This window comes from Hipposideros armiger, unplaced genomic scaffold (assembly GCF_001890085.2).
Source record: "Hipposideros armiger isolate ML-2016 unplaced genomic scaffold, ASM189008v1 scaffold_592, whole genome shotgun sequence".
NCBI lineage: Eukaryota > Metazoa > Chordata > Mammalia > Chiroptera > Hipposideridae > Hipposideros > Hipposideros armiger.
In genome coordinates this window covers 639105-663112 of record NW_017731942.1, presented here as the reverse complement: position 1 = coordinate 663112, position 24008 = coordinate 639105, and the positions used below count along the sequence as shown (strand labels likewise).

Here is a 24008-nt window from a genome sequence, read left to right as displayed (position 1 = left end):
TGGTGTAAGCTGCCAAGAGCCGCTGTGAGCAGCCGTCCAGAGGCCGGCGACCAATCTGCCTCACCCGGGAAGAGTGCAATGATAATACCAACATGAGCCAGTGAAGCGATGTCCTCCACAACTAGACTGCAGAACACAAGGACAGCAATTTGTCTGTTCCCCTTCCCCAGATTCCCCAGCACTGTTCCCTCCCCCAATTCCCCAATAAAATCTTTTTTTTAAAAAAGGAAGAGGAGATGTGCGGTAGCTGACTTTACTAGCCCACAATAATAGATGGCACACATCTCTTCCCACCACTGTGTTCAGTGACGTCATATTGGTAGCTTGAAATTGGCATTGGTAGCACAGAAATTGGCAAATGCAATGAATCATAGCTTCCTCCCACCCCTCCCCAGGAGAACTGATTGTTAAACATTTACCAGCATACAACTGAGTATTAGGGGAAAGATGCTGGCTTCTGGCAACGTGAGGCTGGAGGAGCTAATGGGACACTTTAATAAGACGATAGAGGCTTGATAAAGCGGGGAAAGATCCAGGAGAGACCCCTCCCCAAGAGAAGACAGGAGAGGTTCATAAGCCTGTGGGAATGGGAACTGGTCAGGAGGTGAGAAGTTAAAGGGTTCTCCCATGAAGTCCCCACATTTCTCTCTGCAGTTGTGGTCAGGTGGGTGCATTCAGGGAAAGGGGGAGGGCCTCAACGCAGAAAGATTGAAATAACCGTGAAGTTGGGGAAAGGAGCAGATCAGGTCATGAAAACGTCTGGACTGCTAAGGCAGGGCTGAGGCTGCGGGCCGCTGGGCGTTCCCTGCACCCGTGCCCTACAGCTGGAGGACCAGGGTATTGTGGGCAGAGTGGGTGAGGCACAGAGCAGAGGTTGAGGGGACAAGAGAACTGACAAGGAGGACAAGGGCTAAGGCTTTGATGAACTAGGAAATGAGGGCTAATGGGAGTGGGGCACAGAGCCCTGGGAAGACACTGGAGGTGGCACAGACCCCAGATGTGACAGGGTCCGGGTGGGCCAGGGATGCAGCAGCGGAGGCCAGCAGAGACAACTGGAGGTGAAGAGGCTGGAGGTCGCCCCTTGGACATGACCCCACCCAAGGATGTGGAAAGAGTTGTGTGTCCAGGCTCTTATTCCCTCTTCTCCTCAGAGCCAATTTACAGCCTGACCTCCCAGTGGTCTGTGTCTTTCAGGGACGAGATTTACTGCCAGATATGCAAGCAGCTGTCAGAGAACTTCAAAACCAGCAGCCTGGCCCGGGGCTGGATCCTGCTCAGCCTGTGCCTCGGCTGCTTCCCACCCTCCGAGAGGTTCATGAAGGTAGGCAGGGCCTGGGGCCAGGAACACAGCATTTGGCAGGGGCATGGGTTGGCCCTGGGCCCTGGACAGGCCCAGAAATCCCTGTCCATGGCCCAGTTCTCCTGCCGCTGGCCATGATGGACAGCAGGGCCTGTGCTTCTCTGGACCTCAATGTCCTTTCTATAAAAGAGGACACTGGGCCTGCTCCTTCCAGACCTTATTCAGAGTCTGCCGGGCCAGTTCACTTGGGCTCAGGAGCCAGGATGGCCCTTCTGAGGAGACAATGAGATGGCAGACGAATTAGCTGCAAAGACGAAAGTGTCCCAGGAGTGAGCAAAGACGAGATTGGCTGCAGCATCTCTTTCAGTCCCTAGAACTAAAAACGGAGGTGGGGTATTGACAGGTGCTTTCAAGTGTAGTCCCAGGTTTCACTGCTTTGATATGCTTTTTGGTTCTTATAAAAGTACAGTAATACCTTGGTTTGTGAGCATAATTCGTTCCAGAAACAAACTACTTGTATTGCAAGACATCGCTTGTTTACCACATTAAAATGTATTAGAAATGTTTGCTCATCTTGCAGAACACTCGCAAAGCAAGTTGCTCGCAATCAAAGGTTTTAGTGTAATAGTAATATGTAGGAAATGCAGAAAGTCCAAAAAGAAAATAAAAGTCATCCCATTCCCAGAGGTAACTTCTGTCACGATTTCTGGCTTTTTGTGGTGTTGTAGTGTCATACTTCTGATCCTACAGAAAACAATCTCCCTTTCTCTCATATCCCTTTGGGGACAGCAGGAAGCATGACCTCCCCTCCCCCCACCCCAGCCATCTGGCCTGGGCACTAAGGCCACTTCTGACCCCAGTAAATCATTCCAGGCAGCATCTCCTCACAGACTCTCTCTGTAAGATGAAAAGATTTTCAATACATTTTATCAAACATATTTTGAACATCAATTCTCTTGCATTTTTCACTTGTCTCCCTAAGGGTCTTTTCATGTTATAAACTTCCCCAAATGCCAGCTTTCATGCTATCTGTCTGTACATAGCTATCCCAGAGGGAATTTAACTTGCTGTTGGGCATTTGGGGTCCATCTTCCAGTCACTCATCACCGTAAACACCACCGCAATTTAAAAAATATATATTTAGGATAGGCTTGAATTATTGGGCCAAAGGGTATGCACATTCTAAAACCATGTCCTATTTAAAACATTGCTCCTCAGAAATGTGCTGATTTATATTGGTTTTCATGTTGTATGAGGGCACCCCTCTAAACAAGCTTTGGCAACACTGTTATCATTTTTATTTAAAACTTTTTCCACATTTATCAAGATATAATTGCCATAGTCTAAGGTGTGCAATGCAGTGATTTTATGTAGGTATGTATTGTGAAACGATCACCGCAGCAGGTCAGTTGACACACCCCACACAGTCACAGTTAGGAGTGTGCTCTTAGACTCCGTCTGGGCAGTCAGTAGAAAGTGGCCTGCATTGCATTCTAAGTGTCTTCCTCCCTTTCCTACCCTTGCCCACCAGTACCTGCTGAACTTCATTGGTAAAGGGCCGGCCGGCTACGGGCCCTTCTGTGCTGAGCGCCTGAGACGCACCTATGCCAACGGGGTGCGCACAGAGCCCCCCACCTGGCTGGAGCTGCAGGTAGGGCCCGACTGGATGGGGGGTTGGTCCCTTAGGGGAGGTGGCAGCCCCACAGCTCCTCCAGCTCAGATTCTGGGGTGCCTTCTTTCGTCCTGCCCACAGGAAATGTGTCCTCGGGGCTCCTGCACCCACTCAGGGAGCCTTCTGTGCCAATGGTCTCTGTGAGCAGTGCCTTCCCCACTTCTAAATCCACATGCCCTTAGGGCCCTACTCACTGAAGGGGGAAATTAATCCAATAAATTAGTTAGCATTAAAGTGGGAATGACTGCTAGTTGCTTAAAGTGTTACCCTTCCCAAGGACATTTGCATTTTATAGAGAAGGCAGTGGTCATTCCAAAGTTGTCATCTTTGGTGGCACTGCTGTGTGTCACCTGTGAGTCCTCAGTGTCCTCAGGAAGGGTCATTCAGACACAAGCAGGGTTGGGGAGCACCCCCTGCATCCTGCTGTACCCCACTCCCTGTGCCATCTGGTGCCCTATACTAGAGTCACCTGCTGCACCTCTTCCTGTTCTTGGCCTGCCACCCAAGTCCACAGGGCCTGCCTCTCTCCTCCCTTATCTACCTGCTCAGCCTGAGCCCTGGAGTTGCACATGAATGTGCAACAGCCGTGCAGGCATGGTCACACCCCATTGTGTACAGAGGGACTGAAGCTCCCATGGACCAGAAATCTTCAGAGTCCAAGACTGAGCGATTTCCAAGAGCTCTTCTGACCCTTTGTGATTCTCAGTCACTCAAGCTCGCCAGGGCTGAAGGTTCTCGTGTTAGAATGGGACGTTCGCCTGCAGGTTGTGCCCTGAGGACAGCCGAGGCGGGTTTGCAGAAGCTCACACACTGGGTAGTGAGGCTCTTGCCTCCCTGAGTCCATCAGTGCCACAGCCAGTGTCTGTGGGCCAGAACTTTGTTTGGAGACAGCTGGAGAGTGGGTTGGCCTCTGGGACCAAGGTTCTGGGAGCTTCGGGGCAGGCAGCTGAGCCTAGGGGCATCTGGGCAGAGGGCCTGCGTCTTCATCTGTCCCCAGGCTGTCAAGTCCAAGAAGCACATTCCGATCCATGTCATCTTAGTGACTGGAGAGGGCCTGACTGTCTCAGTGGACTCAGCCTCGACATCTCGAGAGGTCTGCTTGCACGCCGCCCGCAAGCAGGGGCTCAGCGACCACCTGGGCTTCTCCCTGCAGGTCGCTGTGTACGACAAGGTACTGGCCAGGGTTCCCATCTGTCACCCACTTCCCTCACATGCCCAGACTAGCTCAAGCCCTGGAATCGTGTCAACCTGGCAACTGCTCTCTCTCCCAGCAGCCTAACACAGATACACACTCACACATACAGATATACATTTACACACATACACAGTCACATGCATACACTCGCACGCCCACACACACACTCATGGAAATACCTCATCACCAGGCATCATGTCCTCCTGCCTAGACAGTCACATTCTCAGCATGGTGACTGGCCCTCGGCCCATGTCACACCCACACTTTGCTGGCCCCTGCTACATCTGAGCAGCCCATGCACAGCTATCTGCTAGACACTCAAACATCCTACACACCCCTCACACTGGGAAGCTGTAGATGCCCATGTAGCAGATGCAGAGGGCCACACAGCACAGCCTCACCTGGCCCATGCAGCATGGCCCCACCTGACCCACATCCTCACCAACCCAAATGCTCACAGCCTCAGCCTCATTCACACCAACCAGCCAGGCCAGTGTACCACCCCAGTCACAGCGGCTGCAGCATCAGTCCCTGCCTCCATTTGGAGGGGCCAGAAGGGAGGAGAGTCAGAGTGAAAGACCGGCTATACCCCTATGAGGGGAGACCCTCGGGAGGGTGGGCACCCCCATGAGATCTGCACACAGTAGCCCTAACCCGTTGCCCCTGCTCTGGCCTCAGTTCTGGTCCCTGGGCAGTGGACGCGACCATGTGATGGACGCCATTGGCCAGTGTGAGCAGCTAGCCCGGGAGAGGGGTGAGAGTGAGCGCCAGTCGCCCTGGCGCCTCTACTTCCGGAAGGAGTTCTTTACCCCCTGGCACGACTCCCGGGAAGACCCTGTCAGCACTGAGCTCATTTACCGCCAAGTCCTCCATGGAGTCTGGTCCAGCGAGTACAGCTTCGAGAAGGTAAGGGGACACCATAGCCATCAGGGCCTGGAGATTGACCCACCAAAGCCTGAGGGGGCACCACGTTGCAGGGCAGGCCATAGGGGCTGCAGAGGCCAGAGCAGGGGCAGGCCTGGGGGTGTGGAGGGGCAGAAGCAGAGGGCAGAGTAGTGGGGCTCAGGGATGTGTGCATGCAGTGAAGGTCTCTAAGCCCCTCTGCTGGGCCTGCAGCTGCCCCTTCCCACCCCCCACCCCCCCATTTCCTCCTCACTTGGACTATAGGTTCGCTCAGGCCTCTGGAGTCTGTGTACCAGCAGTGGGGAGGGGTGGCCTGCCATTAGCCCCAGGCCTGCCTGGCCTCACAGTGGCAGCTCTTAGGGGCAGCAGGGCCTCGTGGTTAAGGATGTGGCCTTAGAGCCTTAGCAGCAGTTGAAGTCCCACCTGTGTCTCTTCCTGGCAGTGTGACCTTGGATTCTTATGTCACCTCTGAGTCTTGGGACTTGTCTAGAAAGTACAGAGAGTAACCAGAGCTCTTTGTACGGTTGTGAGAGTCAAGGGGAGGGAGTGTGTGCACCTGAATCCCTGAGAGCAGAGCAGCAGCACACCTGCTCAGCAGGTGAAGACCTCCTCTGCCTGGGTCAGGAGGAGAATGATCTCAGCACCAGAGTTGGCTACAGCAGTTCTGGAAGCCTGCCTGGAAAGGAGCAGTGGGCAGGGAGCATCAGGGGCAAGGAGGACAGGGGCCCAGAGGCCAAGCAGCTAGGTAGCTGTGCAAGGTTTTGGCCTCCTAAGACAACAGGCTACTTGACACCTGGGGCCCCTAGAGCAGGGAATCCATTCTGGGCCCCTTGCACGAGATCCTACCCACTGAGTCCTTGCAAAAGCCCCACAGTGTGGCCACCGGTGACTCCTGACAAGTGAGGACTGGGTAAGATAGGGTAAATGCCTTGCCTACGTTCATCCCACTCAGACAGCGATGTCAGGGTCCCACCAGGCCTCTCCACCTTCCTATGGTTCCCAGAGGGCTGGGAGCAGAGCACAGGGCACACCCCTTGTTGGAGCCCAGTCAGGGCATATAGTGGGTCCACCCACTGGATTGGGGAAAGGGCAGATCCTGCCTAGAGGAAGTGGCAGGACTGGTAGCCTGCTCACTTTGCCGGTTCTCGCCTAAATGCTGGTCATCTCTGCTGTGCTGGGGAAAGCAAGAGGCATGGGCAGGGATGTCGCAGGGAGGGTGGGCTCTCACCCAACCCAACCCCTCACCCCATGTGTCCCGGACTGCACAGGAGGAAGACTTGGTGGAGCTGTTGGCCCGGCACTGCTATGTGCAGCTCGGAGCCTCAGTGGGGACAGAAGCTGTCCAGGAGCTGCTGCCCAACTGCATCCCTGCAAAGCTGTACAGAACCAAGCCCCCAGAGAAGTGGGTTAGCCTTATCACTGCCGCCCACGCCAAGGTCAGCCTCCACGAGCCTGGGCTATCCTTCAGGGGTGGGGGCCTAGGTGCATAGAGGAGCTGGAGCCCCTCCCTGTGAACCCCATCCACTGGACAACAGGGACCATAACTTGTCAGTTAGCATAGCTCTCTCTTCAGGTTTGGCCAATCAAATCTCCTTCAGTTCTGCTCCCCATCACAGGCTCATTCCATGTCCCGTCCTTCCTTTCAAGTTGGCAGCCTGGGTCTAGGCAGCTCATCTGGTGCTGGTCTTCACTGCGTGTCTGACTGGGCCCCAGCCTTCAGGCACAAGAGGGCATCTATAGCTGCTGACCTGACCATGCCCTTGCCTCTGCACCATCCTGCCCTGAAGGCCCTGCTCTGGCTCCGGGGGCCTTTTGGTGACCTCTCGCCTCACTGGGCCCTGCATGCTTGGTGCCGGCTCTGAATGCAGGGAGGGCTGCCTCCCTTCTCCCCTGCTCAGTTGGCCTGCACCAGGTAAGCATGGCTCCCTCTGAGGGCTCACAGCCGCCTTCCCATGCCATGTGGCCGGAACAAGGTACAGACCTACGAGGCACATGTTGGCAAAAGCCCACCAGAACACGCAGCCCTGAGCTCCAGAACGCACTCAGAGGCCCAGCGTCAAGCTTCCACATGGAGGCAGCCAGCAGCAGCCTGATCCTGGCCCCGTAGCCCTCTGGCATCCTGCTGCTAAAGAGGAGAGCCCGCATCCCTTCTCAAAACCACCCTTGAAGGGTCCTCCCCCAGGATAGGTGAGATAGGACTGCATCAGCCCCCCAACCTCCTCACTGGCCACACTGCAGGTAGAATCTTCCAAAAATGATCCAGCAAATAAGCACCTGGGCACCGGGCGAGTATTAGCTAGGGGGTGAGGGTGGGGAGGCTGGGGTTGAGTGGTGAGTGATGGCAGTGACACACCGTGTCCCCACACAGGCACCATACACCCAGAAGCGAGCAGCGCCTCAGGCCGTGCAGGAGCAGGTGGTAGACGCTGCCCGCCTGCAGTGGCCACTGCTCTTCTCCCGACTCTTTGAAGTCACCACCTTCTCTGGTAATGGCATCAGGCAGTGTGGGGGTGCGGGCAGGGACTCCCCCACCCAGGGCCAGTTCAGGCTTCACACCTTCTCTTCTGGTCAGGGCCCCGATTGCCTAAGACTCAACTGATCTTGGCTGTGAACTGGAGGGGGCTGTACTTCCTGGACCAGAGGGAAAGGATGCTCCTAGAAGTCTCTTTCCCAGAGGTCATGAGTCTGATCACCAACAGGTGGGTGCCCCTAGGGGAGATGCCCAGATCTCTCTTTCATCACAAGCTCAAAACTTTGGGGCTTCAGAAGAGACGGAGAGAAGGATGCGTGTTATCCCTAGGAGCCCACCCAGGGTACAGGGATAAGGACTGACATGTACAGTGTGGTGGCTATTGGATGTGGGACCCCAGCCTCTTCTGTCATAGGCTGCATTGCCCCTTGGGTGCTGCATCTGTGCATCATGCATTGCTCTCTCAGCCTCTCTTTAAACCCAAATCCACTAAGAAAGGGACACATAAGCTTGCAGCCTTTTGGGTTTGCATTCATTTACAGGCTCCTTCCCTTGTCGCTGGTCATGCAGAAGGTACAGACCACTGAGGGACAGGTCCTGGGTGCATGGCAGGCACAGAGCAGTGCTAGTGTGGCCTTGCAGGCCAGGCTGGGCCTCAGCCTTCCCATCCCCCACCCCACAGCTCTCCGTGGCTCTGGTCTCCTGAGAACGCCCCCAAGCCCTTTGGGAAGGCCAATCTGTACCATGCAGAGCCCCCTGGGTTAAGTCCCCGTGTGGCATGACCACTGTAATCATTACAGTGCATGCAGAATATACACTGGCCACCACTTTCTGAGGCTGGCCCTGCTGGGCACTTTCCCATATTCCATGAAGTCCTCACAGCATCACCCAGTCTGCAGATGAATAAACTGAGGCACACAGAGGCTGGGGCACTTGCCCACGCTCATCAAAGCTGTTGCCTCATCTCAGCTCCAAAGTTCTCTGCAGTGTCCCTGTGGTGGTCCTGCACACTGGCCACCTCATTACCTGCCCATAGCTGACCACATACATGAGCTTGGCACCACCCACTCCCTCTGAGGTCCTGGGGACCCACCACACACACAGGTGCCTGGGGCTGGGGCCAACCTGAGCTCAGACTCCAGGCCTGCCCCTGGCCCTGGACAGGTTGTGTTTCCTCGTCTAATTCAGGAGGGTCAGCCCTCTGAGGTTGTTGAGGGGATGAAATGGGGAGGGTGAAGGAGGCCTGTGGTCATGTCACACCCTCTGTCTCTGCAGGGAGGCCCGGGGTGGGCAGAGGCTGGTGCTCTCCACGCTGCACGGAGAGGAGTATGAGTTCGTGTCCCCCAGCACCGTGGCCATTGCTGAGCTGGTGGCCATGTTTCTGGAGGGCTTGAAGGAGAGGTCCATCTTTGCCATGGCCCTGCAGGACCGGAAGGCCACAGGTGCTCGGTGGGGGGTAGCGGGGCAGTGAGGGGCAGCTCGCATGGCTGATAGCAGGGTGACTTGCTCATCTGTATGTCACAGTGTTCATGTGGCATGGAGCAGGGCTCAGGGCCTTGAGCAGAGAGAAGGAGAGAGGACCACAAAACACTGAAGCAGCAGCTTTGGGCAAAGCCTTCCATTCCACAAAGTGAGGGGTGAAAGGAGGTGACATGAAAGCCTCCAAGGCCACCCTAGCTAAAGGGTCTGTACCCTCCCCCTGCAGAGAGCAGCTAGCCACTGGCCTGTGCTTTGAGCTCCGGCCCCACAACCACCTGTTGTCCCGTTTTACAGACAGGGAATCAGGGAAGGGAAGCCACTTGTCCAGGGTCATACAGCTCAGGGGTGAGGGATTTGAGCCCTGTAGTCTAGTTCTTAGCCACAGCTTCCCTGCACACCAGCCCCAGCAGCAACTGAACACTCATGGGAAATTGGGGGGCAGTTAATGAGGGGCTTTGGAAGGAGTGGGGAGGCTCACTGGGATTTGTAGGGAGGGACTGTGCTCAGAGTCTCACAACAGTAAGAACTATCAGCCCTGAAACTTTATCCCTGCCACCCAGTCTGTCCCCACCACCCCATGACAGGGAAGGACTTGTTAACTCACTTTATAGATGAGGGTCACACGGAACCCAGGTAGGCATGGTGACTGTCAGCCTGGGCATTCTGCCCCTTGTCCTTCTGCCTCTTGCCTGCAGCTCCTGGTCAGGCCTCTGAGCAGGGCTCCCGAGGTGGGGCTGTAGTCAGAGGTCCCCTGGCCCTGCCCACCGGGCTCGGGGCCTGCCCAGGCCCTCGAAGGCCCGAGCTCTGGGAATCGCACCACTGCTCCTGTCAGTGGCATTAGACCCTCAGCTCTGAGTCTCAGCTTCCTCATTTCTCAAAAAAGACAACCCAGGAAATGCCAGCAGCCCCCAGCTTCTGCAAAGCCCTTGGTAAATGGTGGCTTCTCTGCCCCTGTGTGTGTGACCTGGAATTGCAGATGATGTTACCCTACTGCCCTTCAAGAAGGGAGACTTGCTGATCCTGACAAAGAAGCAGGGGCTTTTGGCCTCTGAGAGCTGGACCCTGGGCCAGAATGACAGGACAGGCAAGACGGGGCTGGTGCCCACCTCCTGTCTGTATGCCATCCCGACGGTAACCAAGCCCTCGGCGCAGTTGCTGGTAAGCTGTCCTCAGGCCAGGCACCCATGTGCACATGGGGAGGGTCCGGGGTGCCCAGTCTGGGGTCCTAGCTCAGGGGCCTGCCCCCCACCTCACAGAGGGCCATGAGGGCCACCTGGACATCAGATCAGCTCTGCCAGCTCCACCATCCCTCTGGGGTGATCGTGAAGCTGGCAGTGTTTGTGCTGTCCTCTGCACTTGGTAGTTAGGCTCAATAAATAGGTATTCCTTCCATCGCTCCCACCACGGGTGTGTTCTGGGAACAAACTCATCCTTTCCCCAGCCTCAGCCTCATGTAAACCCTAAGGGGCCCAAGCCTCCCCACTCCCAAGGATTAGCCCACCCCAGCCCTGCAGACCCCCCCATGGGAGAAAGAATAGATACGCACATGCTCATACTAAATGCCAGTGGGGCCCTGGGCTCGCAACAGAGGACTGGACACAACAGTGGCTCTGCCCTCCAGGAGCATTTTGGCAAATGACCAATTGATGGCAAGTGTGTAAAGTGCCACCAAGAAGCAGCACTGGCTGTTACGGGAGCACATAATAGGGCGGGGCTCGCCCTCTCCTGAAAGGCAGACCTAAGGGAGTAACATTTGTGCTGCAGCCTGAAGGAGTGGGAGCCAGGCAGTAGGGCCAAGTCAGAGCTGAGGAGAGAGGTGCCCTGGGGAAGGGGAGCCTGCTGGGTCTGAGAAGCCCTCCTAAGGGAAAGGAAACAGGCTCAGAGAGGCTGAGTCACTTGTCAAGGATCACACAGCAGGTGACATGGGAGGGGTAGGCCTAGGCCTGTTCAGCTCTGTGGTTCAGCCTTTCCCAGGGCAGGAGGAGCCTATGGGAAGGGCTTCATGGGCAGTGGCTCCTGTGCCCCCACAGAGCTTGCTGGTCATGTCACCAGAGAAGCGGAAATTGGCAGCCCAGGAAGGGCGACCAGCAGAGCCACCACCTGAGGAGCAGGCCAAGGAGAAGCCACACACCCTGGAGGAGTTCTCTTATGAGTTTTTCAGGTGCCCACCCCACACACACACACCTGAGCCCCAGCCTCAGCCAGCCCCTCTGTGCACCCTGAGGTCTGCTGTCCACCGGGCCTCCCCAGGCAGGAAGGCAAGCCTCTGACCCTCCTATGGCTACTCTGGAAGTCAAGGGGAGTGGCCTTTGTCTCAGCTGAGTGCTGCTGACACAGATGGTATCTCCATGGGGACCCACCCTGGAGCCCAGGTCTCCCTCCCTCCCTGTGTCACATGTGTCACAGGGAGGGGACAGAGGAGCAGCAGGGGCAGAGAAGGAGCGAGGAGGGCCCTCACACCAGCCTCTGTCCCTGACAGGGCCCCAGAGAAGGAGACAGTCAGCAGAGCCATGTTTCCCCTGGCCCGGTCCCGGGGCCACCTATGGGCCCACTCCCCTGAGCCACTGCGGCAGCCTCTGCTCAAGCGTGTCCACGGCAACGCGGAGCTTCGGGACGCCGCCTGTCAGATCTTCATTGATATCCTTCCCCAGCCAGCCTGCCGCAGCTCCATGCCAACTCCATGGCCATGGCCCCGCTGCCACCACTCGAGGGGCCAGGTCTCATGGAGCACAGGGCAGAAAGGCAGCATGCAACTCATGGGGCCGGTCAGGGGTCGCGTGGAGCTGGGGTCAGGGTCGGTGGGGTCAGAGTCAGGCAGCACTCCAGCACATGCTCCTTGACAGCAACACCCATCTTAAGGTACATGGGCGACTACCCCTCTCGGCAGGCCTGGACCTCTGTGGAGCTCACAGACCAGATCTTCTCGTTAGCTCTCCAGGACACAGCCCTGCAGGACGAGGTCTACTGCCAGATCCTGAAGCAACTAACACACAATACCAACAGGTCTGCTGGGCACAGGGTGGGGTGGAGGGCACCAGCACACACAGGCCACTGTGCTGGGACCCCTCAGTCCTCACCCAGTGTCTGGAGGCTGGAGGCTGTGCCCACAGCTCGGAGCGGGAGGGGGCAGTTCCTGGAGGCCACACAGCCTGCCTGGGCACTCGAAGTGGTGTTGGGATGGGCTGGAACCCTGGTCCATCCTGCTGATATCCTGGGGTGCTCAGAGCAGGGAGGGCAATGGATTTGCCTTGGGCCCTGCCTGCTCCCACCCTCTCTCCTGTGTGACACGGGCAGGCTGTGGCCTCTCTAAGCCTAAGTGTGCTCCTCCACAAAATGGGCATAATAGCACCCTTCCTTGCCCATGCCTCAGGCAGGCCTCATGTCCCATCGCCCCAAGGTGCCTGGCCGGCCTGGCCTCTGGGAAGGGCCCCTGGGCTGACAGGTGCTACTACTCCCAGGTACAGCGACGAGCGGGGCTGGCAGCTTCTGTGGCTCTGCACTGGTCTCTTTCCACCTGGCAAAGCTCTGCTGCCCCATGCCCAGAAGTTCATAGACACGAGGAGGGAGAAGCCACTGGCCCCTGACTGCAGCCGCCGCGTCCAGAGGGTCCTGAGGTGAGCCCCCGGCTGCCATGTCTAGCCGCCCTGCAGTGTCAGCCTGGGGATGCTAAGGAACCCAGCTGGTCCTCCAGGAGCTCATGGCCCCGAGGAGCCAGATTCTGTGTCCTCTTCAGAAGCCGGCATCAGTTTGGAGAGGCAGGACGAGGCCCCTAGCCACTGGGGAGGAAGGTGGAGAAAGAGACTCCAGAGGGTCTCAGAGGGGTCTGGGCGGTCAGTGGAGGCTCCTGGCAGGCTCAGTCGTAGCCACAAGCTCCTCCACCCCCACAGCTGCTTGTCCAGGGCAGAGAGGGAACTATCTGGGCACAGGGTAACCTCGATGCCCCAAGCCACCCATCTTCCTGCCGAGCCCAGCACAGGGTGGCTGAGGTCAGAGGCCCATCCCTGCCAATCCATGTGGCACCCCCACCACCCCAGCCTTCCCACTGCCAGACAGTTTTCCTCAGCTCTGTCTTGGATCTCAGCTTCACTGCCTGCCACCACCCCCACCCCTGGCTTGAACTTCTGCGGCTGTGAGGAAGGGTGGGCTGGCTATGTGAGTGGCTGTGATAGTGAATGGCAGCCCTGGTCATGGAGAGGGAGGTAGGTGCCCTCAGAGAGGTCCTGTTGGGGTCCCTGCCCCCTGCTCCATGCCCCTGCTGTGTGAGAACAAGAACCCACCCAGCCCTGCCTGCTGAAGGCTCAGGCCAGCCGGGTCCCTTCCCCATGTGTGGCCCGTACCTTCCTGGACTTCTCAGAACCTTGAGTCGCCTAGGAAGTGAGTCCACGCTGGCCTCTGCCGCCTCCTCTGGGCCACGTGCTGAGCACCCCAGGCAGGGGCAGCCCCTGGGAGCCACCCTCCCAGCAGTGGGCACAGGGGGTAATTCTTGTTCTGTGTCTGGCACATAGTTAAGTAGTTAGCTTAGAGGCTGGTGGCCGGGATGTGGGGGAGGGTGGCATGTGCAGCGTGTATACTGTCCGGCTCTAGGACAGGACCCCGGAAGCAGCCCCCACACCAGGTGGAGGTGGAGGCCACCGAGCAGAGCATCTCCCGAATCTGCCACAAGATCTGTCTCCCCAACGACACCAGCGAGGTGAGCCCCCACCCCAGGGACCCAGCCTTGCCTGCTTCTGACCCACAGCCCAGGGCAACGTCCCCCACGTTGGTTACCTGAGGACTGGGAGGTCTCCCCTTCACCACTTCCCTGCCCTAAGACACGGTCTGCCCTGCCTTCTTTGGTGCCCAACGTGTCAAGAGAGTGCCACCAACCTCAGGTGTTCCAGGCTAATGCAGGGAGGGACTGTCCCGCCGGGGATGCTGCCAGGGCAGTGCAAAGTCAGGACTGTCCCAGAGCTATGAAGGGGCATTCTAGGCTGAGGCATAGGACAAAGAAGGCCGGACGTGTGGGCAGCAAGGACAAGTCCCAGGGCAAGGGGCCCCTGCGGGCTTCTGACCCTGCCCTGGGCGTGGGGAGCAGGTACTGCCATCGGGTGTGCTTGTGGAGAGAGCCCTGCTTGTGTTGGCAGCTGGGGATGGCAGAAGGAACAGGTGGGAGACCGTTCAGGTGCAGCTGTGATGAAGAGGCCCTCGGCTAGGTGGCAGCGGTGCAGTGAGGGGCAAAGGAGGCCAAGGGGCATGTGCCCTCCTGGTCCCCCCAGCACGGTGGCCTTTACAGTCTTGGAGCTGGCTGAGTAAGCTGAACAGTAAGTTCCCACCGTCTGGCTGCAGGGTTCTCAAAGCAAGTTCAAAAGCTGGGCCCCTCGGGCCCCCAAGACTGTACTGTGTGACTAAACCATGGAAACACCTGGCCAGTTTTCTAGAAGGAAAGGTTTGCTGCTCTCAGGCCAGGCAGGTCCAGCCAATCTTAGGAGGACGCAGCAGGGTCAGGCTGGAGAGGCCCCCCAGGCCAAGCCCTGAGACATTCCCACACCCGTCTGTCCAGATGCTGGAGGTGGGCTCCCACACCCGGGTGAAGGATGTGTGCCAGAGCATTGCCACTAGGCTGCAGCTGGCCTCCTGGGAAGGCTGCAGCCTCTTCACCAAGATCGCAGACAAGGTACGGCTGGTGGGCTGGCCAGGAGCGAGGGATAGGCAGGGTCATGGCAGTCCCACCTGTGCTGGCCCGGGCCCCTCACTGCACGCCAAAGGCCGTGCGCGCAAAGGTGGGTGGGTTCATGGAGCCCACAGGCCTAAGTGAGCAAGGACAAGCACGGCACCTAGCCTCCCAGGCCCGGGGGGGTCCCTTAGGAGGGCGCTCCCCAGAAGCCCTCCACCTGTGCCTCCCTGTGCCTCCCTGCACACACCCCCCAGGTCATCAGCCAGAAGGAGGGGGATTTCTTCTTCGACTCCTTGCGGCAGGTGTCTGACTGGGTGAAGAAGAGCAAGCCCCAGAAAGAAGGTGAGCGGTGTCTGCAGGGCAGCGGGGACAAGGATGGGGGACACATCTGGAATGAAGGGGCGGGGTGGGGGGGCACTGTGCCTCCCTAGGCCAGGGCAGAGGTATCTGAGCCCTGGCATCCCCTGCATGGCCCAGGCCCATTCATTCAGTGCCTCCTATGACCAGATATGGCCAGGCCTGGGGCCAGGTGGTGAGGGCCCTGGGAGCTCTCCCAGCTCAGGCAAGGCCAAGGCATAGTGGCCAGCCTAGAACAGAAGGCAGGGTGATGGAGGATGCACGGGGCATCCTAAGAGGGTGGACGGGGGCCTGACTCCCACAGGAGGTCCAGGAACACTCCTGGGGAAAAGTGGCTTCTACACTAGCCTGGATGGGTGAGGAAGAGGTGGGGCCTGAGGAAGTGTGGAGGCTTCCCCGTAGGGAGATAGCAGGACAGACATGGCAGCGACCTGAGGGGGTGTTGAGGACAGTGTGCTGTGGGCAGAGTGCAGGGAGGTGGGGCATGGCCACAGAACCTGGCGAGCTGGGGTGGTCCTGGCAAGAGCGAGGCCTCAGGACACGCTGGGTGCTCAGTGCCGCCCCTGCCCAGGGGCCCCTGTGATGCTCCCCTACCAGGTGTACTTCATGCGGAAATTGTGGCTCAATGTGGCCCCAGGGAAGGACATGAATGCAGACACCATACTCCATTACCACCAGGTACCTGGGCAGGTTCCCTCCTAGCGGGAGTTTGGGTTCACCCTCACTCATTCCACCCAACACCTGCCCTGAGAGGTGGGGGAGGAAGACCGATGACAGCTGCCTTGCCCCAAGGGGTCCGACCCGCACTGTGAGGTCCAGGAATGTCCAGAAGGCTCGCCAGGGGCTTTTGGAGCCCTTGACACTCCATGTGATGTCCAGGCCGACCCCCTGAGGGTTCTGGCACCAGCAACAGAGGGAGAGCAGCATTTGGGGACAGTGACTGTGCCAGGGAGGGAGGGGGCAGAGGGCTTGGCAGCCGGGGGAGCAGGGGCCCTTGTCCTGAAGGGTCAGCTACATAAGGATGGAGTGGGCCACTGCATTCACAGCAAGATGTCAAGGATCCCTGCCCCAAATCGGGGAGTAGGGAGCTCCCCCTGCAGGGAACCCTACCGAGGTTCTTGGCTTCTTGCTGGCTGTCCTGGGTGGGGGTGGGCTAACACCCCTGCCACCGTGAGGAGCAGCAGCCTAAGGCCCAGCGTGTTCACCACCCAGGAGCTGCCCAAGTACCTGCGTGGGTTCCACAAGTGTTCCAGGGAGGATGCCATCCACCTGGCAGGACTCATCTACAAGGCCCAGTTTGACAATGACCCGTCCCAGCTACCTAATGTCCCCAAGATCCTGAGGGAGCTCGTGCCTGAGAACCTCACCCGCCTCATGTCCTCGGAGGAGTGGAAAAAGGTCCCTGGCAGATGGGAGGGAGCCTCGGGCTGCCGCCCCTCGCAGGGACCCCACCTGGGCGCCATGAGCATGTTCTGGGCGGGGAGGGGAGGCTGGGGCTGCGTATACCATGCTTCCCCACGCTGTTCACAGCACCTTAAAGACACATTCTTCTCCCCAGGGGGTGGGGGACACACTTGGTTTAAAGTGCCCCACAGGCTGGCCTCAGGCCCACAGGTGCTGCTCTGGGCTGAAGCCTCGGGGCTCCGTAGGGAGGGCCCCATTGGGAACAGCCCCACCAGGCCTTCACTGGCCCTCACCTCCTACAGAGCATCCTTCTGGCCTGTGACAAGCATAGGGACAAGACGGTGGAGGAGGCCAAAGTGGCCTTCCTGAAGTGGATCTGCCGGTGGCCCACCTTCGGGTCTGCCTTCTTCGAGGTGAAGGTAGGCCCCCCGCCCAGCTGTGTCCCACCTGGCTATGGCCCGGCAGCCTGAGAGTCTCCCCCAAAACACACGCCACATTTGAGGGAGCACATGTGCATGTGTGTGCATCTGTGTGCCTTGGGGAGGTGGCACCTGACTTCCCGGCTGGGCTGTGACCACTGTACCCTCCCCAGCAAAGCTCAGAACCCTCCTACCCAGACATCATCCTCATCGCCATCAATCGCCATGGTGTCCTGCTCATCCACCCCAAGACCAAGGTAGGCTGTCCAGGTCCTGGGACCCACACCAGCTGGGGCGGCAGTCATCTGCCCTCCTGCCCCTCCCGCTGGAGGACCCAGGCCCAGGGCCCCTGGCTTCAGTGGGCTCATGCCCACTTGCCCGCTCTGCCCCCAGGAGCTGCTCACCACCTACCCTTTCAACAAGATCGCCAGCTGGAGCAGCGGCAGCACCTATTTCCACATGGCACTGGGGAGCCTGGGCCGGGGCAGCCGCTTGCTGTGTGAGACCTCTCTGGTGAGCCCCAGGCCTGGAGGCATCCCAGGGCCCTGTCCCTTCTCCCAGCCCAGACACACAGGGTCTAGAGGCTCCAGGGACTTGGTTTTCCGCACTTGAAAGCCCGGTGCCACCAGGCACTATGGGGACATGGCCACCTGTGCCCGGGTGGGCAAGGCCAGCTGGGAGGCGTAGGAGGTGCAGGCTGGGCGTAGCAACAAGGCCTGGCAGTGGGCCCTGTGGTCCTTGTCACTCTTCCTACAGCAGGAGCCTGACTTCTGTCCTCACCTCTCTGCCCAGGGTGTCCCTGAGCAGAAGCTGGGCACTGCCAGGCCCTGGTCAAGCCCCCCAACTGGACCCCACAACCTCCAACCCCACCCTTCCCCTGTCCAGGGCTACAAGATGGATGACCTGTTGACCTCGTATGTGCAGCAGCTCCTGAGCGTTGTGAACAAACAGCGGGGTGTCCGGGCCTCAGCCCCCGCCGATTCCTAGCAGTGGGGGCTCACTGCCCACAAGTCACCATTCCCAATCTGGGGTCCTCCTTTTGGCCCAGGGCCTACCCTCTATAGTCAGCCTTTCATGCTGCCTTCTCCCCAAAACACACACACCCCCTATCCCAAGCAGGCCTGCTTCCCTAGGTACTGACCTCCGGGCCTGAGGACAGAGGGGTGGGGTGTTAGGCCTCCAGGCAGGTGGGTAGATGGCTGAGAGGACCCAAGAATGTTCAATAAAAATTGCTGGAGCAGCGGGGAGTGTGTCAGTGAAAGGAGGGTAGGGGGTAAGCCGGAGGCCTGGGAGGCACTGGCCAGCAACAGTCTCTTCCAGAAAAAGCAAAAAGCACTGTGACCTCCCCAGGGAGAGCTCATGACAACTCCATTCTCAGAGAGTGATTTCATTGGTTTCTCCCTCCTGTTTCTTCCTTTCCTCTTCTTGCCCTGGGGAGAGGCCCCTCTGCATACTTTTCTCCTCACCTACAGGGCAGTGGGACACATAATTGTTACCAGGAGGGCTGGGCAGAGGTGCTAAGCCCAGCCTGTGCCCAGGCAGGACGCAGAGCTGGATGCTGGGCTGTGGAGGCCTGGGTTCGTCCCCACCGCAGGGCAGCCCTGTGGAGCCTGCCCCCTACTCCACCCACCGGGCCATCCTTCATGGACTGCAAGTTTCTGCTTGGCCTGTCTCCAAGCCCCGATGGCAGCCTGGCTGGGTCCCACCTGCCCTGTCTGGTGTCTGCTGCTCTCAGTGTTTCCACGGCCACTGCCCCACCTCCTCACCCCGACACCAGAAACCACTAAGGTCTCACAGTTGTGTGAATAAGCCTTCATTCATTGTGCAAGAGTGAGTCCCAACACCAGGTCCTGTGCCGGCCACAGAGGAAGTGTCCTCCCTGGAGGGTAGGAATGAGCCACCCACCTGACCCCACGATCTCCTGGTCCCCAGCCGCACCCTGGGGGTGGGGGTGCAGCTGGAGATGACCACAGAGGAGCCCAGGCTCGGGGTGGAGTGGCCAAGCCCGGACTTCAGAACAGAAGCTCCTGAGTGATGGGGGGAGTGGGGTCCTTGTCCCTCCTGCTGATCCATGAGGTGAGGTGGCAGGACTGGCTGGCTTGTTCGGGCACATGGATCCTACTTAGCTGAGTGAGTGCATGACTGAGGGATGCGAGGGTGGCTCCCCAGAAGCCCCCTTTCACATGGCCCTGGTCCTGGGGCTGGGGCAGCTGCCTGGCTGTGTGGGGCTACATTTATGCACTCAGGCAGGGGCTGGCCAAACCCCCAGAGAAGACTGTGAGCCACCAGGCCCCTGTGAGGATGGGACATGTCAGAGGAGCAGCGTGGGGGCAATGGCCCAGGTCCAGCGCCAGGTGACCCCAGGCCCAATTCACTCCTGTCCCTGGAGGAACTCAGGCTAAAGTGTGCAGGCACAGGCCTGTCACAGGCTCACCACCTCCAGGGCCCTGCCTCTGCCCTGTGCCTACAGAGCAGGAGGGAGAGGAACCCAGGGAAGGGAGCCAAGAGCTGCCTGGGGAGAGAAGGGGAGAGAGGGACAAGGACTAAAGAAAAGGGGAGGAAAAGAGCAGAGAGGGAAGGTGGAGGGGACAGAGGAAAGGACATGATGTGAGGAGTGGAGGTGGCGCACAGGTGGGCAGGAGCGCTGCAGGGGGAGGAGGAGAGGAGGTCTGTCAGGTGGAGTTGAGGCTCACAGGCTTGGGGCTGGCCTTGCAGGCGGCCAGCTCCGACAGCTTCTTCAGCCGCTTCTTCAGCTCCAGAGGGAACTTCTCGTAGCATCTCTTACACACAGGCTTCATGTCAAACTCCACAAACTTGTTCCTGGGGAGCAAGTGCAGCAGTCAGGAGGGCCCCACGCCCCCCAGTCCTGACCAGGTCTCCCCTAACTCTGCAGAGCCACAGCTGGAGAAGCAGCCTTCCCTCGGCCTCTAGACCACAGCTGCCCCAGCAGCCTGTCCCGGCCAGCAGGCCAGGCCCTGGGGTGAGCTTCAGACGTCACAATGGAGAAGGAAGTGGGCTTCCAGGCTCCTCTTCGGTCCTAAAGGCATCTCTGGGACTCTGAAATTTGAGAACCGCCATGCTCCCCACTGTCCTCAAACACCTGGGCTCCGCCTAGCTGCACAGCTCCAGCCACCCCGCACTCCTCTCAGCTTCCTGGATAAGCTGGTGGTCTGGCTCCTTTGCCTCTGAATTGGCTATTCATGGCTGGAAGGCCCTTCCCTCCCCAAAACCCGGTGTCCTTGTGGGTATGTGCTGCTCTGCCTCCCTGTGCCTTGGGGGTCCCTGGACCTGCCTCCATGGGTTGGCACTGTCCCCAGCTCCCAGTGCACCCCAGGGCCTGACTATAACAGGTGTCAGAGAAGGTCTGAGGAAAGGCAGAGCCCTGTGACACCTCCATGGGGAGGCAACAGACTGTACTGGCCCTCTGCCCAGCACAGGCACCCCAGCCTGGGAGGCTGGTAGGACTCACTTCAGGGTGAGCTTGCTGTTGCAGGTGGAGCAGGAGAAGCAGTTCACACACCAGGCCTTGTTGAGGGCTGACACCACTGTGATGGGCAGATGGGCTGGTGCTTAGCAGGCCCCTCCCAGGCCACCTGCAGGCCCAGCTGTGCAAAGTCAGGGCCAGCAGGGACTGGTAGGCGTGGGGAAGCGGAGCAACACAGGGACAGAAGCGCCTTACCATCACCCTCGATCACATGGCTGCAGCTGTAGCAGACGTCCCCGAAGAGCTGTGGACCAAGCAGGTGTCAAACACAGAGGCAGCAGTGTCCCAGCCCAGGCCCAGGGCTGTGGCCCAGCCCCCACCCTGCCCCACCCCAAATGGCAGCTCTCAGCATCCACCTGGGCCTCCTGGGCCCTCCTGCCAGGGCACAGCCTCAGGCCTGAGGTGAGGGAATGTCTGGCTCATCGCTCATCCCCTGGGGACAACAGGTTGAGGCACTGGTCCCCAAAATGCCCATTTGTTCCTGCTAGAGTCCTGCGGGGTGTGGGCCAGGGCAGTGGCCTGACTTCCACACTAGAGCAGCTGGGTTGCCCTGCCGGAATTAGCAGGAGGAGGAGGCTGTGGCACATGGGAGCCCCAAACCCAGGACTTCACACTGTCATCTCATTCAGTCCCCACAGGAGGCCTGGGCCATAGGGGCACATTTCTCAAATGAGGACAATGAAGCTGACAGGTCTACCTAGGTCTCAAGACCCTGCACTGCGAGCCTCGGCACCACAGTGGCTCCTGAGGGGGGCTGCCCGGCATCCCCTCCTGCTCTGCCGCTTGCAGAACTCTCACTGCCCGCACAGCGGCCTTCCCACACAGCCCCTGCAGGCCCCCAACAGGGCCAGACAGCCTCCCCTCCACGCCCGCCCACCCTCAGCTCCAGGCCCCACCTGGTTGTAGTGGGTCTCACAGTAGGCCAGGCCCTTCTTCTCATAGTGCCGGTGCCCCAGGAATGGCTTCTCACACTTGGCGCAGACAAAGTGCTGGGAGGAGAGGGGACAGGGGCAGGACAGCTCAGGGCTGCAGCAGCGGCCCCAGCAGACAGAAAGCAGAGACCTCACTGGGCTCACAAGTGGACACTGGGGCTGATACCTCCATAGACTGCCTGTGTCAGCAGACGCCAGTCTTCCCCTAACACCCAGTGAGCAAGTCTGCACATGGCCATCCTCTCTGGGCCTGCTGTATCCCCAGCCACCTTGGCCCAAGTTGTCAGGGGCTGGTGAGGTGTCAAGTGTGCTGGGCCCTTCGAGGTGTGGCTGTTCTGTTATTTGCATGGCACCTTCTAGGGAGGCTGCATGGGTCTGTCTCCTGTGGACATCCCCTACAAGCCGCGGACTCACTCAGCAGCATCTAACCCATCAGCCGGGATTTGAACGCAAACCCCCCCATCCCCCGAGCAGGCTGGGGTCAGGCCCGCATCAGGGACTTTCCAGAGGCCACCTAAGGTCGAGCCTCTGGAACACAGAGCTTGCCAGGGCACTGGGGATCGAAAGCCTCAAGTAATGTCTGTAAGACCATTAGAGCCCACAGTGCAGGGGAGTGCCCCAGGTGACCCAGGTGGGCACACCTGAGGAGCTCACCAACAGGTGTACCCAGCTTCCATGTCAACATGGAGCACAGCCAGTTCTGTCAACTACGACCCCACAATCCCTAAGGCTTTCTCGTAACTTTGGAATCCTCTAGAAGGCCAGGAGGGAGAGGAAGGAGGATGGGCGTGGCTGCCTGACAATGGTCTGTGCTCAGGCCTCCTGGTTCCCGTGGATGAACTAGGGCCAAGCCAGGGGTGAGCAGGGCCCACATCGGCCTGGGGGTGGGAGTTTGGAGGGGCTGCAGGGCTAGATCCCCACCGTGACCAGGAGCCAGGGGCACCCCCTCCTGTCTGGGCCGGCCTCGCTCACCTCCACATGCCACTGCTTGCCCAGTGCATTGACCACACGGCCCTCGATGGGCCGGCGGCAGGCCCCACAGATGGGGACACCCATCTTGTCATGGCATGGCAGGCAGTAGAGCGCCCCCTTCAGCTCGCGGGCCTCAGCAGTCAGCTCCTTCCTGCAAGACAGCACAGAGCCCCCAGGTGACGTCCTGTCCTTCTTCAGGGCCCATAACGGCAGCGGTCACAGCAGCCCCTCTAGCCCCAGGGAGCAACTTCCTGATCTGCCCCACTCTGTCCCAGTGCAGCATCCTGGGCAGATGGCTCTTTGATGTCTGTTCTCTTTGGGGACTTCCTGTGCCCCAGACAGGCCCCGAGGCTCATGATTACCGCACAGTCCTTGCAGAAGGCAGCCTGTGTTTGCTCAGTCAGGTCCTCTAAGGAGGAGATGTGTTCTCTGGGCCCCTCTGCACCAGACTGGGGCGGGGACAGGCACAGGGAATGGCTCTGTGGCCCCTCTCCTCCCTCCTCCCCTCTCCAGCACCAGTACCAGCCCCTCCACCTCCCCCTTGCCCTCTATGATTCCGCCCGTCCTCCCTCACCCCCAATCATGCACGTCCTCCTGAAAAGAGCCCTGGGAAAAAAAGGGCCCCTGCAGCTGCGCCCTCCTGGCTCATCCATCCCCGCCCTGCGCCTCCTCTCCCCCTCCATCACTACGCCGGCAGGGGTCCCACCCTGCTCTGCACTAGCCCCAGTCCAACGCACCTGCAGTGGGTGCAGCTGAAGTGGTCTGGGTGGTACGCATCACTCTTGAACATGAGGGGCTGCTCCTCGATGACCAGGTGGCACCGCTGACAGATGTACTTGCCCAGTCCCTTGGCCTTCTCACGGTTGTGGCAAGGCCGGCACAGGTGCCTATGGAAAGCAGGTAAGTAACAGGGGCACGCTGCCCACTCCTCCCCTTCCTCCCCGACGGCCAGGGTCACCTCCCAGAAGGGGTTCCTGGCCCACCCAAGCTCTAACGAATGCCTGTGAGCCTCAAGGGGATCAGCCAGCATTCCCACACAGGTGGCCAGCCAGTCCTACAGCCAGGGAAGCCCAGACACGTCCTCTGCACAGGAGAAAGTCTAGGAGACACACCAGAATGGAGGTGGTTGCTGTCTTTGGATGGTACAGCAAATATGAGTTTTCTTCTTTCCACTTTTTCTGAGCCTAGGACATTGTGTGGAATAAACATCTCACTGACATTTGCTGAAAAATTAGTTTTATCTTTCAAATGTCTTTTAACACAACAGTAATCATATAGCAACTATTAGCCTTACAACACTTCCCCCGCCCCCCGCCCCGTGTCCAGCAGAGTAGCCAAGGAGGGCCAGATCCACCGGCCCGCGCACCCCTTCCTTTGGGGTCTGCCTGACAAAGAGAGATAAACATCCAAAGGCTCTTTCTGTCTCCAAAGACAAGCATGGCTGTGTCAGACAGAGGCCTCCAAGCCCAAGAACTGTCATTACAGAGTCTTTTTTGTGAAGACTTCAGAGTAATTTCTGATGCTACTCCCTGTGTTTGGGCAGCAGCTGTGGTCTCTAACAGAAATCAACATGGTCTCTGTTTCATTGAGCTTCAAAGGTGGCAGGAACTTAGATTAAGGGTCCCCCGGCAAAGATGTACAAAGGCCCCAATCCATGGCTCCCTATCCCTATCTGGTACCCCAATCTTCAAGTGCCCCTGATGCATCTGGGCCCTCCGCCTCCCTTCCCAGGCCCCAGGCCCACAGGGAGCCTGTCCACCCTTCACCT

General features: G+C 59.0%; 2 protein-coding genes across 9 annotated transcripts in view; one reads left to right on the top strand and one right to left on the bottom strand.

The window, feature by feature from the left end:
* Positions 1 to 18307, top strand: part of MYO7B (myosin VIIB) — a 103287-nt gene extending 84980 nt beyond the window's left edge. For all 4 annotated transcript variants that reach the window (XM_019624533.1, XM_019624534.1, XM_019624536.1 and 1 more), the window contains 22 exons: positions 1195 to 1321; positions 2832 to 2951; positions 3970 to 4143; positions 4846 to 5073; positions 6339 to 6506; positions 7439 to 7556; positions 7643 to 7769; positions 8816 to 8982; positions 9996 to 10177; positions 11050 to 11180; positions 11499 to 11656; positions 11869 to 12022; positions 12478 to 12633; positions 13604 to 13709; positions 14559 to 14672; positions 14927 to 15014; positions 15601 to 15707; positions 16242 to 16427; positions 16736 to 16852; positions 17026 to 17109; positions 17246 to 17365; positions 17738 to 18307. In XM_019624533.1, the coding sequence (XP_019480078.1) occupies positions 1195 to 1321; positions 2832 to 2951; positions 3970 to 4143; positions 4846 to 5073; positions 6339 to 6506; positions 7439 to 7556; positions 7643 to 7769; positions 8816 to 8982; positions 9996 to 10177; positions 11050 to 11180; positions 11499 to 11656; positions 11869 to 12022; positions 12478 to 12633; positions 13604 to 13709; positions 14559 to 14672; positions 14927 to 15014; positions 15601 to 15707; positions 16242 to 16427; positions 16736 to 16852; positions 17026 to 17109; positions 17246 to 17365; positions 17738 to 17839 (3034 nt within the window). In that variant the 3' untranslated portion in view covers positions 17840 to 18307. The remainder of the gene's footprint in view (positions 1 to 1194; positions 1322 to 2831; positions 2952 to 3969; positions 4144 to 4845; positions 5074 to 6338; positions 6507 to 7438; positions 7557 to 7642; positions 7770 to 8815; positions 8983 to 9995; positions 10178 to 11049; positions 11181 to 11498; positions 11657 to 11868; positions 12023 to 12477; positions 12634 to 13603; positions 13710 to 14558; positions 14673 to 14926; positions 15015 to 15600; positions 15708 to 16241; positions 16428 to 16735; positions 16853 to 17025; positions 17110 to 17245; positions 17366 to 17737) is intronic.
* A 342-nt stretch (positions 18308 to 18649) lies between these two features.
* Positions 18650 to 24008, bottom strand: part of LIMS2 (LIM zinc finger domain containing 2) — a 41028-nt gene continuing 35669 nt past the window's right edge. For 4 of the 5 annotated variants that reach the window (XM_019624538.1, XM_019624540.1, XM_019624541.1 and 1 more), the window contains 6 exons: positions 22978 to 23127; positions 22241 to 22391; positions 21233 to 21325; positions 20532 to 20580; positions 20322 to 20397; positions 18650 to 19672 (listed from right to left, as the gene is read on the bottom strand). In XM_019624538.1, the coding sequence (XP_019480083.1) occupies positions 19525 to 19672; positions 20322 to 20397; positions 20532 to 20580; positions 21233 to 21325; positions 22241 to 22391; positions 22978 to 23127 (667 nt within the window). In that variant the 3' untranslated portion in view covers positions 18650 to 19524. Of the gene's footprint in view, positions 19673 to 20321; positions 20398 to 20531; positions 20581 to 21232; positions 21326 to 22240; positions 22392 to 22977; positions 23128 to 23352; positions 23405 to 24008 lie in introns of those variants that run through there. The other variant, XM_019624542.1, reaches the window with a different exon arrangement.